Here is a 16,398-nt window from a genome sequence, read left to right on the forward strand (position 1 = left end):
ACCATTTTTTTATGACTGCACGTTACTCTCCCCCATTTCGTACTTAATTCTACCCTAATTCTTTCTTGGCCCAGTCTAACCATCACTACAGAATATATTTTGGAAATAGTAGATATTGAGACATACTTTCATTTTTAATTGTCTTATGGTCTCTACCAGGTAGACACAGCTGAGTTTGAGGAACACATTCAAGGCAAAGGGAAGACAGGCTAGTTACCCAGAACTAGCAGCCTAGGGAAAAGTCTAAGGAAAGTAGAGAATGATGAATTGAAGGAACTGCCACTGTTGGACTGAGCATCCAGAAAAAAAGACTAGAACTTGCCACACCCCATCACCAACTCAAAATCTGCAGGATCCATAGAGAACATTTTGGGAAACAGTGTCTTAAACAAATATGACACTCAATGTTTAGGATTTTTTTACTGGTTCAGCACAAGTGATTCTACTAGTATATGCTACTACTAACATTGATCTCTGTGTAGAATTATTGAGACACACTTTCTTGGTATCTTGATTAAATAGTATAAATTATTTTGTAAAGTAAATATTTCTATACCACCTTGCTTAGAATACATCTGGGTTTTTATTATTATTATTAATGGCATTTTGACCTGTTATCTAGATATTCCTTGCCTGGAGGGTAAAAATTCTCAGAATTACCTAGAAAGTTACCTTCTAACGTTAAGGAGTCTCTTTGGAGAAAACTTCTGGGACAGGTTTCATAAGAAGATCTCAGAAATTTGGGAAAATACGATGTTGGAAACTTCCTGAGTAAAGGAATCTTGCCCTTGAGTCTTCTACAGTACCTAGCACAGTGTCTTGCACATAGAAGTTACCCAATAAATTGGGAAAATACGATGTTGGAAACTTCCTGAGTAAAGGAATCTTGCCCTTGAGTCTTCTACAGTACCTAGCACAGTGTCTTGCACATAGAAGTTACCCAATAAATATTTATTGGTTTACTGACTTTTCAGTGGCTCTCCATGCTCCCATGAAAACACCATAGTCTGCTTTTCCTGCAGGTAAACTGTCTGGGCTGCTGAATGAGCCACCACACTCTGTAGCTTTATATATTCAGCAATATTTGCATCATAGAATTTTAATGTAAGAAGGGATCTTAGAAGTACAGTATCTAGGCTATGCACAAGTTGCTTAAATTCCACACACACGGTACACCAGCTTTATATTTTAGTCACACATTGAAAAATCATTAATTTATTCTGTATAAAACTATCTCTTAAGAATTATCCTTTCAAAATAAAACCACATTATTATGTTTCGCTACTTTTTTTCAAATGATTTTTTTGAAATCTCAATATGAATACATTCATTGTAAAATACTCATTCACTTTAGATTTCACCAAAATATGGGTCACATAGCTGTTTTGACAGAAATGTTGACAAATCTGAATCTATGAGGCACTACTGCTTAAATTATCATCTGAGAGCTCTGTAAGGTAAAATGCAAAAAGTGCAGTGTGACAAAAAGATCTAGTGGATTTGAGAATATAGAGTATAAAGAAGAGAAAATATCCCTGTAGGAAATGACTCTTCGTGTCATCAGCACAAGCCTGATTTTGCAAGGCTGGATACCAGACCTGAACTTCTTACAGTAGAGAAATTAATTATTCTGTGTGCCCTTGCTAGGTATTGATAAAGCTCATGACATCTGCTCTAAAGTTAAGGTGCACATGGTGGAGATGGAAAGCTCTGAAAGTGACCCCCCCCCCATCTCCAGCATCCCCATCCCCCCCCCACTGCCCTACTCCTATGGTAAGTTCCTATGTTTAGTGGTTGTCACCTGCTGATTCTAAAATGGCTGGATATAGCCTATGTTGTTGTTACTTGATAAAGTAAACAAAAAAGAAGAAAATAGTATGTGAGGATTACAAACAGAGTAGATAATCCAGCAAAGCTAACGCACACCTGCCTTATAAGCTTTTCTGTCACAAAGCCTATAACAGACTTCTCTAGAGGATAGTTGGGCATTGGCCTAGTTGACTGGGGAAAATCTTGCTTCCTCAGTCTATGTGGGAAGCAAGGTAGGATGATGAATTTAAGGTCCAGCCAAACCTCTGAAAACTCAGTCTAATAGACATCATCATGGAAATTCTTCTTCTGGCTTTTTACACCTAAAGATGTAGAAAACACATTTTACTTTGGTCACTCACATCAGAGTCTTAATTTTATACATCTTTAAAGAAAACTCACAAGAAATAACCTTAGAGTTATTTTTATTGCTTGTTTAGACATATCTCTGCCTGCTTGTTTCCTCTTCCGTTACTTCTGTCATGACCTTAAGGACCCTAAAGAAGATTCATCCCATCTTCTGAAAACCAAACTTCATTTCTAAGAACCAGAAAGGACACCAGAAATGTTGAACTTAAAATCAACAGCTCTGTCGCTCCTTCACAAAACCTTAAAGACTTCATTGTGACTCAGGCCAACTGCCCAATCGTGTTAAGTGAAATAAGCCAGGCACAGAAAGACAAATACCGCATCATCTCACTCATACGCAAAATCTAAAAAAAAAATCGATCTCATAGAAGTTGAGACTAGAATAGTGATTACAACCAGAGTCTGGGAAAATAAATAAGGGAGGGGGGAGGGGAGGGGAGGTTGGTCAATAGGTACAATATTACAGTTAGATAGAAGGAATAAGCTCTGGTACTCTACTGCACAGTAGGTGACTATAGGTAACAATAATGCATTGTATATATCAAATAGCTAGAAGAGAGGATTTTGAATGTTTTCACACAAAGAAATGACAAATGCTTAATGTGATGCATATGGTAATTACCATGATTTGATCATTATACAACACATACATGTATCAAAACATCACATTGTACCCCATAAATAAGTACAATCACTATGTGTCAAATAAAATTTTAACTCAGAAGAAAATCTCACTTGGTGGAAAATAAAAGATCATCATTCCGCAATAGAATAGCATTTGGTTTTGTCCACCTGTTGCTTCTTGCCTTTCCATCTTACCCCTAGTCCAATAACATCAGCCACTGAACCTTGCTCTCTCACTTTGAATTTATAGCCAATTAGATTTAGAAACAGGATTCAGCTGGTAACAAGCATGCATGTTGGCAGAGGAGAAATCTTCAAATGAAGAAGCAAGGAGGATGCTGAGATGTAATTTGGCTCGGGCGTAACTGTGAGATAGATGAAGCTTTTCTCAGTGCCCATCTCCCCCCACCTCTAGGTCCTCCACTCTCAGAGTGCCCATCACATCTGCCGGAGCACCCGGCACCCTCCATTTCTGCACTTCATCAGAGCTTGGACAGTAATTGCCTCTGAACTTACCCAAATGAACATATCTCAGTCCTTTCTGTACTATATAAAGCAGGTATTTTCTGTGCTTAACCCTGGTAAAAAGATTCTTTTATTAAATGATGGCTAATATGTAGTCTTCCCAGATCATTCACCATTCCCTTAAAGAGTGAGTCTAATCATGGCATATTTAGGGAAGGATAATGGTAGAAAATTTTGTTGGGTAGGACTTTGTCAGTCCCTCAGTTGTTAAACCACACTGGCAGCTGCCTCCTTAGCTAGGATTCAGAGTGTTTTCTGAAAGTATTGCATGCCATTCCAGCGTTTCTCAAGGTTTAGTGTGTTTATGAAAGCAGATTTTGTTGAAATGCAGATTTGTATTCAGTGGATCTTGAGCGAGGCCCATCTTTCTGTAGGACTAACATGCTCCCAGGTGGTAATGATTCAACCAGTCAGTGGATCAAACTTGGGTTGGCAAAGTGCTAAGCTATTTCCTGTAAATAAGTGACAACTGCACATTCATCAGGGAAGGAACAGAAAGGTCTTGACCACTGAAAAAAACTAAACATCACCCATTTGAGGAGATGCGTATAAATGAAACACGTAAGTGAAATATTTGATAGAGAACACATAGAGAAAGAGAAGCAGGCTGATCCTGTCTCTATCCCTATATTTATGTTATGTTTCTTCCTGTCTCTTTGCCTAGCTCGTGTAGTTCTAGAAGGGTTCTGCGTTCCATCAGTGAAGGTCCTATTCAGTTAACATCTCCTCCAAGATTACCTCAGCCCTAATATCCCCAGCTTCCCTGAAGACTCACAGCACATCACTTTTTATATTTAATCACATATTTGTCTTATGTCATGTGCCAATTTTTTCCTGTGTTAGTTTGGCCTATAAAAGGAGTAGGGAAACTCCTAAAAAGCAAGACCCAGCTATTAGTCTTCTTACATATCCCTCATAGCTATGGCATTGTGCTGAGCACAGAGCAGATGTTAAGTAAACATCACTTGCTCTTTAAATACATTATGTAAATAGATAAAAATTTAGAATTTCCCCAAAATTAATACAATTGATTAAAATTAAAAACGTATTAATAATAATTAATATTCTTCTAATTATAAAATACACTCTCATTGTAGAATATTTGGAAAATACTGAAAAGTAAAAGGAAACAAATAAAAAATAATATTTTGGCCTATTTTTTTCCAGTCTTTTCTCAAGTATGTGTAGAGGCGTGTTCTTAAAGTCATTCTTTTATGCAATATCCTTTATTTTACTCCTCGTACTGTATAAACAATTTTCATAAAATTAAAAATATTTAGGGCCGGCCCGTGGCTCACTCGGGAGAGTGCGGTGCTGATAACACCAAGGCCCCGGGTTTGGATCCCATATAGGGATGGCCGGTTCGCTCACTGGCTGAGCGTGGTGCTGACAACACCAAGTCAAGGGTTAAGATCCCCTTACCGGCCATCTTTAAAAAAAATATATATTTAAAATTTCATTTTTGTCAATAAAATGTTCTGATATATACCTATACTCATTGCCATGATGATGAACTTAAAGTGTCTTATGAATTTCTACTATTATAAATAATGTTTTGATAAATATCTCAATCTCTTCTTGTCTGTATTTTCTGGCTATTTCCTCAGAAGTGGAATTACTGAGGAATATGGTTTGAAAATGTGTTTGGACAGGGTAACATACTGAATGAGAACATCCACTTGGGAGTCTGACAGTCTTGGATCCAATTATCAGATCTCCGCATACTACTTCATTTTACTTCTTCAGGTTACTCCATTTCTTTACATTTCAGTTTCATCATTTGAAAATGAAGAAAGCACTTGTTTCATAGGGTGTTATGAGGATGAAATGAAACTACATGTTAAAAATGCATATTCATTCTACTTCATAATTCAACCACTAGGTGGAAGTGGAAGTTTATAATTCTAAAGCAGTGGTTCTCATGCGATCCCCAGCAGCAGCAGCAGAACCTGGAAATTTATGAGACCTGCAATTTCTCCAGCTGCACCCCAGAACTACTTAATCAACATCTCTGGGGGTGGAGCTCAGTAGTCCGCTTTGACGAGCACTCCAGGTGATTCTCATGCACTCAAAAGTTTGAGAAACACTGTTCTAATATATATTTACATTTTTCTCGATTTATTGCCTAGGCAGAGATAAAAGCCAAAGACAATTAACACAATGCAATTTACAAGTGTTGCTGACTGCTACAACAGCTTTTTCAAGTGATATACATACATAACATATGCCATGTATCCTTACTTTCATAAAAATCTATGAGATAGTTATATTTACTCCCATTTTTCAAAGGAGGAAACAATCTTAGATTGAATTAATTTGCCCAATGTCATTTAGTCACTTAGAGTCTGTATTCTAACCTAGGCCCTGAATTTATCTACTAGACTACACCCAAAGCCAAGACCTGGAAAGTCCATTAAAAGGTAATTATCCTATCCCAGTGCTCCCAGGTCAGGGAGTATGTGCATGTCTGTTTATGAGTGTGTATACATCTGTGTATTTGTAATTGGAGAAAAGTAATTATGGTTCATTTTTAATATCAAGCCACATAAAACCATTAAAAATGACAATAATCTTAAAGTGAAAACTGAAGTGCTTAGATTGGGTCTATTGGTTTCTGAAAGCCTGGCACAAAGAAACTTTTATTGCTAACAGATATAATTTTTATCTGGCTGGTACTGAGTGTACTCACTTGGGCAAATGGCTACTTGTCAAAAATTATGCAGATGAAAAATATTTCTCACCAATAGTACTGATTTATGCTTGTCTTTTTAAAATGTTACCCATTTAGTTCAAATTTAAAAGGGAGAACAAAAAGTGCAAAAATTATAATAGACTTATGACAGGTAATAGAATTGGTCACATTAACCTCAAAATGCTACATGAGTGCTAAAAACATTACAGTGGACATGACTGTCTAAGAGCCTCAATTGATATTTATTAAGACTATGGCAGAGTGATTTAGAGTTTTCATTGCCATTTACTAGATAAGTGAACCAAATTGCCAATTACCCACTGAGATGGGTTTCTCATTTAAATATGAAAGTAATATCCAACAAGTTATTGTGAGAATTAAATGAGATGACATAAATCATTTGGCATATGAAAAATGTCCACTATCATTATCATTAAATCAGATAGATTATAATTGTCTATTTTGTTAATTCAGGCCCTGAAGAATTGCAAGATGAAATCAGAGGTGCAAAAGATTTATTAGGAAAAAACCTGTGAGGTAAAATGGGGAGAGAGCCAAAGAAGGGTGCGAAAGTCATCAGACCCTGATGCAGGAAGGTTGGGTAGATAATATCTGATGGAGGCGCAGCGCTAAGAAATTTTCAGCAAAGCTGATAGGGAGTCCCCAAGTCAGTGACCCATCAGAAGAGTCCTGTGTCTCTGAGGAACTGATCTATCTCAGTAATCCTACCACACTCAGTCATCACCGGCTGGAGCAGCTTATATGAAGCGTGACCTCACACAAACTCAGTTACAGATATCAGAGCCATAGGTTACACTCCTTGTAGAGAACAAAGAGGCTCCTTTCATGGCTGCCACATCTACATTGATTTCTTAGTGCACCCCTGCTAAACATTCCACTAATACAGCAAACATATGAATGAAACTTACAGGAAGGCTTTAATCTTTCTTCAATAATTCTCAATGAAGAGCCACCATCTACTCCAGATTTATATCACATAAGTTAATATTTACAAAGCACTTATGTTGGTGCCTAGCATACAGTAAGTGCCAAGTTGTTATTAATATGGTGATATTAGTGATTAACTAAACTTCTGAAAGAGAGAATATCTGCAGGACTATAAATTTTCAGTCCTCTCCCAGCTAGCATTTGATGAGGTAATAATGCTGGAATAAGGGTCTTTCATACAAGAGTCTGAAGTGTGGTGACAAAAACTTTTTCTATTATTGGTACATAAAAAAACTAAAATAAAGATGGAGAGAGAGTAGAGGGGCCTGTTCAGAAGCAGTCTCCCATAAATTCTCATAACACTGTGGAACCTATCTCTGCCTTTATCGGATTCTGCCAAATAATTGCAATTCTTGATGTATATGTCTTATCTCTTCACTTAAGCTGAACTCATGTTTATTTATTCAACAAATATGTATTGAGTGCCTCTCTATGCCAGACACTGTTCTAGGTGCTGGGGATATACCAATGGACAAAATTTAAATGCCTGCTCTTGTTGAAATTACACTCCAGTGGGGGGATACCATAAACATGATAAATAAATAAATTATGTAGTCTACTAGAGGGTGATAAGTATATGGTGAGAAGTAAACTAAGATAAGGCAATGGAATTTGATATTTTTAGAAAGTGGTCAGGTGGGCCTCACAGAGAGGATGACAACTAAGCAGGGTTCTAGGGAGTGAGCAGTGATGGTGACTTTCTGGAGGGCACTCACCATAACATAATCATCACAAAACAGTCCTGTGCATATGGTTAATATTCAATAAATGTTTACTGATTAAAGATTTGGCTAAAACCACATGCTAAACTGAAGATCAGTCAAGAATAGATGTATCTTTAGAACATCAAAACTATGATTCCTACTGAAGCACCAGAGTGTCCTATCCTTATCCCTAAAGAAACACTGAATACTCAGTATAAGTACAGTGGAAATTATTTAAAATGACTATTTCACCATTAAAAAAAAAAAAAGGAAACAGAACAATGGCTCTTCAAGAAACTGACTTTTACTAATCATCCTCCCACTATTTGATATCCAGAGTCAGCATTTACCTTATGGTAATATCCTTAGAAAAACTGTATTTATCCCTTGGCCTTGGCTATCTGCCACATGATAAACATTGTATTTATCAGGAAGGACCTTGCCTTCTTATTTAATTTTAGGTGTAAAACGACAAAGCCACCTCAAATATGTACATGTATGAATTCAGTGATTGATGCACCATTACATAATACTTACAAATTGCTCACCAATATCAAATTATATTTAACTTATAAGAAAATTAACACAAGCAAACTTTTCTCCAATAAAGTATTTCACACAGGTATATGCTTATGAATCTATTTAATTGTTCAAACTGTGATAGAAAATACATATTTTGGAATACATATTTCATTAGACTTACAACATAGATGATTTCCAATGAGATTTCTTACACTAACCTGATTATCAAAATAAATTTTTTTTATCAAAAAAAGAATAATCTGTATCATCTGCTGCCATGTCTGTATATTATGTCAAAATATATTTTTCAATTATGCATTTAATTATATCACTTTTGGCTAATTGTTTTCATATTAGAGATCCTATTTTAAATTATTTGTATAAATAGTTATGAAACTTGTTTTGAATTATTATTTTTCCGATGAAGACATATAATTGACCTGTGTTTATACATATATTTTCTCTACACAGTGAAACTTTTAAAAAAGAGAATAGTAGGGAAAATGCAAGAGCTCGGGCTCTCCAAGGCAAAGTCAAAGAAAGGCAACATTTAATTTCACCTCCTGATTTTTACTTTTTGAGTTTTATATTCTCCTCTTGCCTAATTGAGAGATAATTGCCTAATAAAGATAAAAAAATGTTACTATTTCAGTTATTTGGGGGGAAAGTTAGTTTTACATCACTGAAGAAAAATCTTGGTTCCAAGTTCATTTGTAGTAAACATATTAACTTTCTGAATCAAAATGGAGAGCCTCTCAAGATAAAGAGTTGTGCGATCAGCAATGACTTAAATTAGTCAGGGTAACAGGAATCTGGGGTCAAGGCTGCTTCCACCATTTTGGTATTACCATCATAAGTAAGTGGGACCATAGTTGTGTAGCACTTGTTTCTGTTATAAGTGTAGCAGGTCTCTGTAGCACTGTCTTCATTACAGATATTGCTCTGGGTAGCAATAACTACATGATTATCCAGCTCCACTTCTGTAGGATCACATTTTTTACAGCTGAAAAACAAATATACACATGAGAATCTCCATCAAATGCTGTCTCAAAATCTGAGTGAATATACATATCTATCCAAAATCATCTGGAGCATGATCTGACTGTTAACAAAGGATGACTCCTTTCAGACCTGAACAGCTCTACAATGCAGAGTGGTTTGAGATTTTTCAATTTTTAATACATAAAAATTAGTTGAAAGTAAGCAATATAATTAAAAATATGATTAATGTGATTGTTTTGTCTACACCCTACAGCAGCTTCTACTATTAGGCTTATTCCCAACTGTATACCTGTTTAAATGAGTAATTTAACAAAAAAGGAAATATTTTTTTAAAAAGTGTGGTGTTCGATTCTATCATTTCCAAAAAAACACCTGTATGTTGATAAGCTAAAACCCACATATTGAACCATTAAAATAAATTGGCCCTTCCTGTATACATGGCAATAATATCTTCTTTAGAATTCATATCTTTAGAATTTATATTTAGACAAAGTTGTATAGATTTATGATACATAATAATTAACATAGGAATTACTGTATTTAAAAGTTCAGATTATATTTCTAAATGTTGATACCCCAACATATTTTCAAAAACATTCTTTCTAACAAGGTTAATTAAAAGTTATTAACTTCCACATCTATATTGGTATGAAGGAAAATCTCTTACAGGTCAGACAAATGGTACTCGAATTTGGTTCTCAGTGGTGATGTGGGATCAGAGATGTTCTCCCTGCTGTTCAGAGGAACACTAAAAAAAGAAGAAGAAAAAACAAAGTAAAATAATAAAATGCAAATATTGTTTTTTTGATAATAGGTATATTTCTAGAACAGTACTACTATTTCATCAGAACGGTACTTATCATAAACTTTAGCACTCCATAAGCACTCTATAGTAATACTATTACTCAGATTTTTACAGCAATTTGCTGTACACAATACAGTATTGTAATTGTATTTTTAATTGTTTAAAGTTCTCTATTAGACTGTAAATTCTTTTATGCATGGACTGTGTTTTATATAAATTGTTGTACCTCCAACACCAACCCTCAATATTTGGCACTCGCTAAGTGTCTCTTGAATGAATGAAAGTATCTATTCATTATCAGATTGTAAAGGCTCCACTAATATCAGAAAAGGCTTGAAATAATGTGAAACACAAGGGAAATACATTTATGAGAATCAACTGTGAGCCAAATACTGTTCTTTCATAAATTATTATAAAATTAATCTTCACAAACCTGTAAAGCATATGTGTATATATTCACATGTACATAATTATCCCTTTTTTACAGTTTAGGAAACAGACTCAAATTAATTAAGTAACTTCCCCAAAGTCTCATCATTTTAGTAAGTGATGGAGCTGGGAATTATGCTGTAATGACACAGCAATGGTAATATATTTTCAGAAATAAGATCAGGGAACACCAAAATACATCAGGCAAAGTGGCATAAAGTAAGTGAATTATCTGATTTCAGTAAACAATATAATATCATAAAATGAATCATGTCATAAAAGAAAAAGATGAATTAGAGAATGATGGAGGGACATTAACAAAATCTTCCCCTGGAGATTTAAACATAAGATAGGCACTCTTCTTCAACATGGTTGAGTTCCAATGCCATGGATGCCACCCCCTTCCAATCATGTGCTTCTCCAATTGTTCTGTCCCCAACAGGAAGATATATGGGGCAGGACCTGAGTGATCAAAGAAAACTTACTAGAAGAAGCAATGGCTAAACTAAGACATGTAGATTGAGAAGGAGTTAACCAGGCTGACAGGGATGGGAGAAGGAGTTCTTCAAATAGAGGAACTAGAAAGTGTAAAAATAGAAAAGGTAACACCAAGGACCAGGGTTCAATCCCTGTACAAGCTAGTTGCCAAAAAAGAAAAAAAGAAAAAAAGAAGAGGAGGAGGAAGGAAACACTTTGAATGTGAAAAAATAAAAACATTATAGTACTTCTTGATTTTTAAACATAAAGTAAAAGAAAAGCATCAACAGATGGTCTTCAGAGTTATGCTAAGCTTTGCAGATTAGGCCAGAGCATTTGTAATATATCCTAAGAACAATGTTGGGAAAACCATCAAAGGGTTTTAAGCAGAACAGTGACACAATGATAACTGGTACATAGGTTAGGTGAATAAATAATAGCAAATAGTTTTTGAATATGTGCCAGGAAGTATACAAGCTCTAAAAGGAATAGACAATCTCTATTTTACAATAATTTGACAAGGTAGGCACTATTTTTCCCCTACTTAAAGATGAGAAAGTTGAAGTTCAGAGTGGATAAGTAACTTGTACACAAGAGTACACAGCTATTAAGTGACCCAGCCAGAACTCGAAACAAAATTCTTAAACACACTATACTTTCTCCACTGATTGAATGAAATTGAATGTTACGTTCTCTTTCTATAAGAAGTTTTTGTTTTTGTTTTTATTTTTTTGATAGTGGGCTGGTACAGGGATCCAAACCCTTGATCTTGTATAAGAGGTATTTTACTGAGAGAAAACTATTAAGGTAGGAATGGTTCAAAAAGAAAATTTATTACTGATTGGATCCAGAAGGAATCTAATTTCTCAAATATTATTAGAATTCTTGCTATTGAATAAGATCTGCATAGCATAAAACTCTGGACTATGTGTGAAGTGAAATGAATATCTAAAGTCCAATCTACAAGTGAAAATTGAATACAATTAGTCAATTTGATCAGTCTGCCTTATCTTTGTGCAGACATTTGAGTACTGTATGAAATACTCAGTAGTCCATATATGGTACAAAGTAAAGCCTTCAGTGTTATCTGAAGTTTCAGTTTGAACTGATCAAGGGCAACTGAAAGTTCTGATTCAAACTGAAATAACTTCATACATGCAGGGTATGCTGATGACTAGATCAGAACCATCAATTATAGTTTGATTTAGCTGACTGGTTTTAGGTTGCCTGGAAACTTCTGTTCCTGCCCACAGCTCTACAAAATTGCCTCATTAACAAGATTCAACCTCATGTAAGGTGTTAAGATCAAAAAGAGGAGTAAATACAGAGATATTACATTAAAACAATGCTTAATATCAGAAAGTATTTGTTCTTACAACATAAAAGATATATATATGGAATGCCACATACATAATTCGGATGTTTCTCTCCACAATGTCCTCATTAGGGTCTTCAGAAGTAGAACGGATGATCCTGGAAGTAACCCGGGCACACTTACATTTGTTGTCAGCAAGAACAATCATTCCATCTTCATCATGGGCTTGAAAGCAAAACATATTAAGAAGAAAGGAAAATAAAAGTCTATTTCTACACTTTTTATTCAGTTAATGTATCTTTCTTGTCTGCAGAAAAAAGTTTTATGGTTGATCGGTCTCAGCTTTCTCCATTTGTTCTCTTTCCTAATCTAAAATAGCTTAAGTGGAATCTCATGTTATAGTGAAGCAAATCCAAATGTACTCTAAAAGGAATTTTCTTTTTCCTTGGACCAGTCTATGGGAATGTTGGCTGAAAGAATTCTGATTTTCATCTAATGCTTCTAATAGAGACACAGTTCTCTGAATGATGTAGCCTTGTAAAAATCAGTGCCAAATGCCAAAGTGAGAGAAAATGAAAACCTAGATCAGACTTCTCCTAGGCCAAAATAATTTATTCAAAAGTGAACCAAAAATAGCATTAGCCTTTCTAAACCCAGTTTGAAATGTCACATCCATCCTGAACTCTCATTTGTACTTTAAAAAAAATTTTTTTTTTTTTGCTTAAATTGCATTAGAGAACAGGCATGTTTTCCCCCAAGGCAACCTTATATTGTAAGACTTAAATATTCTCCACCACAACTTTCCTAAACTAATTAGATTCTTCCTTTTCATAATAACAATTAGATTATAATGGTACAATGATTCAATCAAATAAAATAAGGGCTATATTTATTAATATTTCTTATAAGAATTACTTTAAAAGATAGAGCATATAGATGAGAGGTGCTCTAAATTTGCAAAAGCAATTTAGAAGATATTGTGAGGCACATGCTGAATTTAATATAATATGCCTGGTATGGAAAAAAATGAATAAATGAATTAATACACAGATGACCATTAAAGCCTTCACTTTGAATGTCAATATTTATTGTCTAATCTGAATATTAGACAGAGGTCTGGTAAGGGTTGCAAAGAATACAAAAAGAAAATTTCTTATTATCTAAACTTGGATCAGTTAACAGTATTTGAACAGTTAATAATAGCTTTATTTAATAGTACTTATAAAACAGTAATAATGTTAAATATCTTTTTTATTCCTATAATTTTAGCTGTGACCTTTTAAAATTCCTCCCATTAAACCTCAACTGACAAAACAAAGATTTAGCACATGAATTCAAGTTATAAAGTTTAAATGATCAGGATAGATATAATTTTAACTGGAAAGCTAATTATTCTTGAGATGATTCCCAGAGAAGAGAGGATCTAATTGCAGTATTCTCATCTTAATGGTAACAGCCATTACAAAAACATTTTAAGACCATTGTTACTGCACTTATAACTGTTTGAAGTACTTTATAATGCATTCTTATGCCATCATTCAGAAGTTCTTAATAAATCTTCTGACACAAGTCTGCATGGTATTAGAGAAGAAATACTATAAAGTCAATTCTAGATAATGGTATAACTCTTATTAGCATTCTGAAAAGAGTAAAATGACTTAAATGGTGTCTTCTTCCCTACTTCTGTATCCATGACTCTTAAATGTTTTCCCCAATGTAATATAAATGAGCATATAATGCTTGACTAAAAATATAGATTGAGTCCAGTAAGTGACTTGACTATTAAGTCTTAAATAGAAAATGTCCATATTCTATTACAGCATATATTTCCTTACCAGAAAAGAAATTGGGAAAATTAGAAAAAGAAGATAGGAAGACACTATCCTTTCTGTTAATATATAAAAATATTAGGCAACCTAATATATCTACCAGAAAATGTACAAATACTTCCAATTCACCAAGACTTAGATTCTAACATTCTCGCTCACTGACAGTCTTTCCTAATAAACCTGTTATTAAGGACTGTGCCTTACTTTTTTCAAAGAGCACCTGAGACATAGTAGGTGCATACATGTTTATATTGTACACGCATTACTACTCCTATTTTAAAATTTTAAATATTAGAAAATTATTATCCTTAATGTACATGCATTAGTACTACTATTTTTCTATTTTAAATATTAGAAAATTATTATCCTTAATGCTGTTACTATAAAAATACATATAAAAAGACTATTCTTAATTCCATTTCTGTCATGCTCTGTCTTGAAATAATAACAATAGGCTTAGTAAGTGTTAGAAACAATCCAGCTAAATTATATCACTTCTAATTTATGTGCCCTTCTAAATGAAAATTATTTAATACTGTATTTCTACATTCAGAATGTAGTCCATTTTCTACAGTTGTTTGAAAGGTCAATAAACAAAATAAAAGGAGTTCAGCCATCAAGGTTTAGACAACCTGTATAACATTATACATCGTTAAAGGGGCATTATGAACTTGTGGGCTCAGATCCAGGAAAGTTGTTAGAACGAACACCAGTCTCTTTGGGGAAATAAAATCCCAATGTTGTACTATATTGTACTTACAGTAATTATTACTTCATTTCTTCTCAATATTTACTTCAGAGACTCAGGGGATGATTACTGATTTTTAAGATTTAATATGGACCTTCATATAAGTATGACTATTTATAATTAACCAGAAACATCTATTTTCTTATTCTCTAGGTTGTAGTAGTATACAAACTACAAAGAGAAAAAGGAATAAAGAGAATGACACTGAGTCTTGTCTATGTAAAGATCACTGCCATATAAAGATTAAAGCATGTTAGAAAAAAGAGGCTAGCTAGTTGACCAACCAACCAAATCATAAACATAAATGTTTAAATCTGAAAAACAAATCCATGCTATATTTTTCTTCTATCTGAGTTCATTTTCTAAATACCACATACCTGTCACAAGAACAGCCTTAACAAAAATGGCCAGCACTCCCCAGAAAAGCAAATGGTTCTTCATCTTGACTTCACTTCTTTTGAAAGACTGGAGCGAAAAAGTCAGGGTTAAGGTGTGTGATCTATAAGGAGTGTGCAAATGATGATGCTTCTGCTTTCTTAAAATAACGTTCCAGGCAGCTAACAAACTGAAAACTATCACAACTGCGGTTGAAGTCTGAACTTTAAATTCTGCACTGAAAAGAAATGTATGATTCACATTTAAGTATTATCTTCCAAAGCATCCCCAAATAGCCATGTTTTGATGCAATTATTTTTATTTTGCATTTATATTACACAAATGTGTAAACCAGAAAACTAATAATAATTTCAAGGCAGGAGTCCATTAAGAATTTTTAAATAGGGGTTCTCAACTTTATTACCTCGATATGTTCATAATAGTATTCAAATCAAATATCTGACATTCATTGCACCTCAAACAATAAATGAAGGAAGGGAAGGATAACGAAATGAAAGCCCGTTAAAGTCCCAATTGTAACTTAAGTCAATTTTTTCTTAATCCTTAATTAACCAAGCTACCAGATTTAAATATATATGTATACATTCTGATTACTTTCAATTGCTTTATGAGCTCAAACACGGAATTGGAATTAGAAACTGGTGTATACTAGATGACTCAGTTGCCACATTTCAGTTTGATAGCAGATCAAAAGGCAGATCTTGTATCTGCCCATCTAGTAACACCTTTCAGAACTGTAAACCATGAGATGATTTTTATCTGAGATGCCTCAACAGAAAACTGAATCATTGCAGTATTTTGTGCAAATTATTTTTCATTTAATTAGTACCAAATAAAAAAAACCTGAGCTTTGGACAGAGCACTCCCATAGCTCCAACCCAACATGCTAGAATTTCCTGTCTTTTAGGCAGGGTTGGTTGCAAGAATATGTTGGTTACATTTAGATGCAGTAGCATCAAATCTCAGTTACTTTTGGTTCTCAGCTCTAATTTTTGAAGAATTTTAATAGGTAATAAAGAATACTTCAGGATCATAAGTAGGCAAGAAGATTTCATAGCTACAAGTAGGAAATGTCAGAATAAAAGAGATATTAAAAGCTAGCACATAACTGCACTCCTTCAAAGAATATGTATTGAAGGTCTAG

General features: G+C 34.2%; 1 protein-coding gene across 2 annotated transcripts in view; it reads right to left on the reverse strand.

The window, feature by feature from the left end:
* Positions 1–8,356: 8,356 nt before the first annotated feature.
* Positions 8,357–16,398, reverse strand: part of IGJ (immunoglobulin J polypeptide, linker protein for immunoglobulin alpha and mu polypeptides) — a 33,519-nt gene continuing 25,477 nt past the window's right edge. For both annotated transcript variants that reach the window (XM_008586434.1, XM_008586433.1), the window contains exons 2-5: positions 15,236–15,323; positions 12,377–12,506; positions 9,923–10,003; positions 8,357–9,256 (exon numbers count right to left, since the gene is read on the reverse strand). In XM_008586434.1, the coding sequence (XP_008584656.1) occupies positions 9,046–9,256; positions 9,923–10,003; positions 12,377–12,506; positions 15,236–15,299 (486 nt within the window). In that variant the 5' untranslated portion in view covers positions 15,300–15,323 and the 3' untranslated portion in view covers positions 8,357–9,045. The remainder of the gene's footprint in view (positions 9,257–9,922; positions 10,004–12,376; positions 12,507–15,235; positions 15,324–16,398) is intronic.

The sequence above is a fragment of the Galeopterus variegatus genome, unplaced genomic scaffold, assembly GCF_000696425.1.
Source record: "Galeopterus variegatus unplaced genomic scaffold, G_variegatus-3.0.2 Scaffold3984, whole genome shotgun sequence".
Classification (NCBI taxonomy): Eukaryota; Metazoa; Chordata; class Mammalia; order Dermoptera; family Cynocephalidae; genus Galeopterus; species Galeopterus variegatus.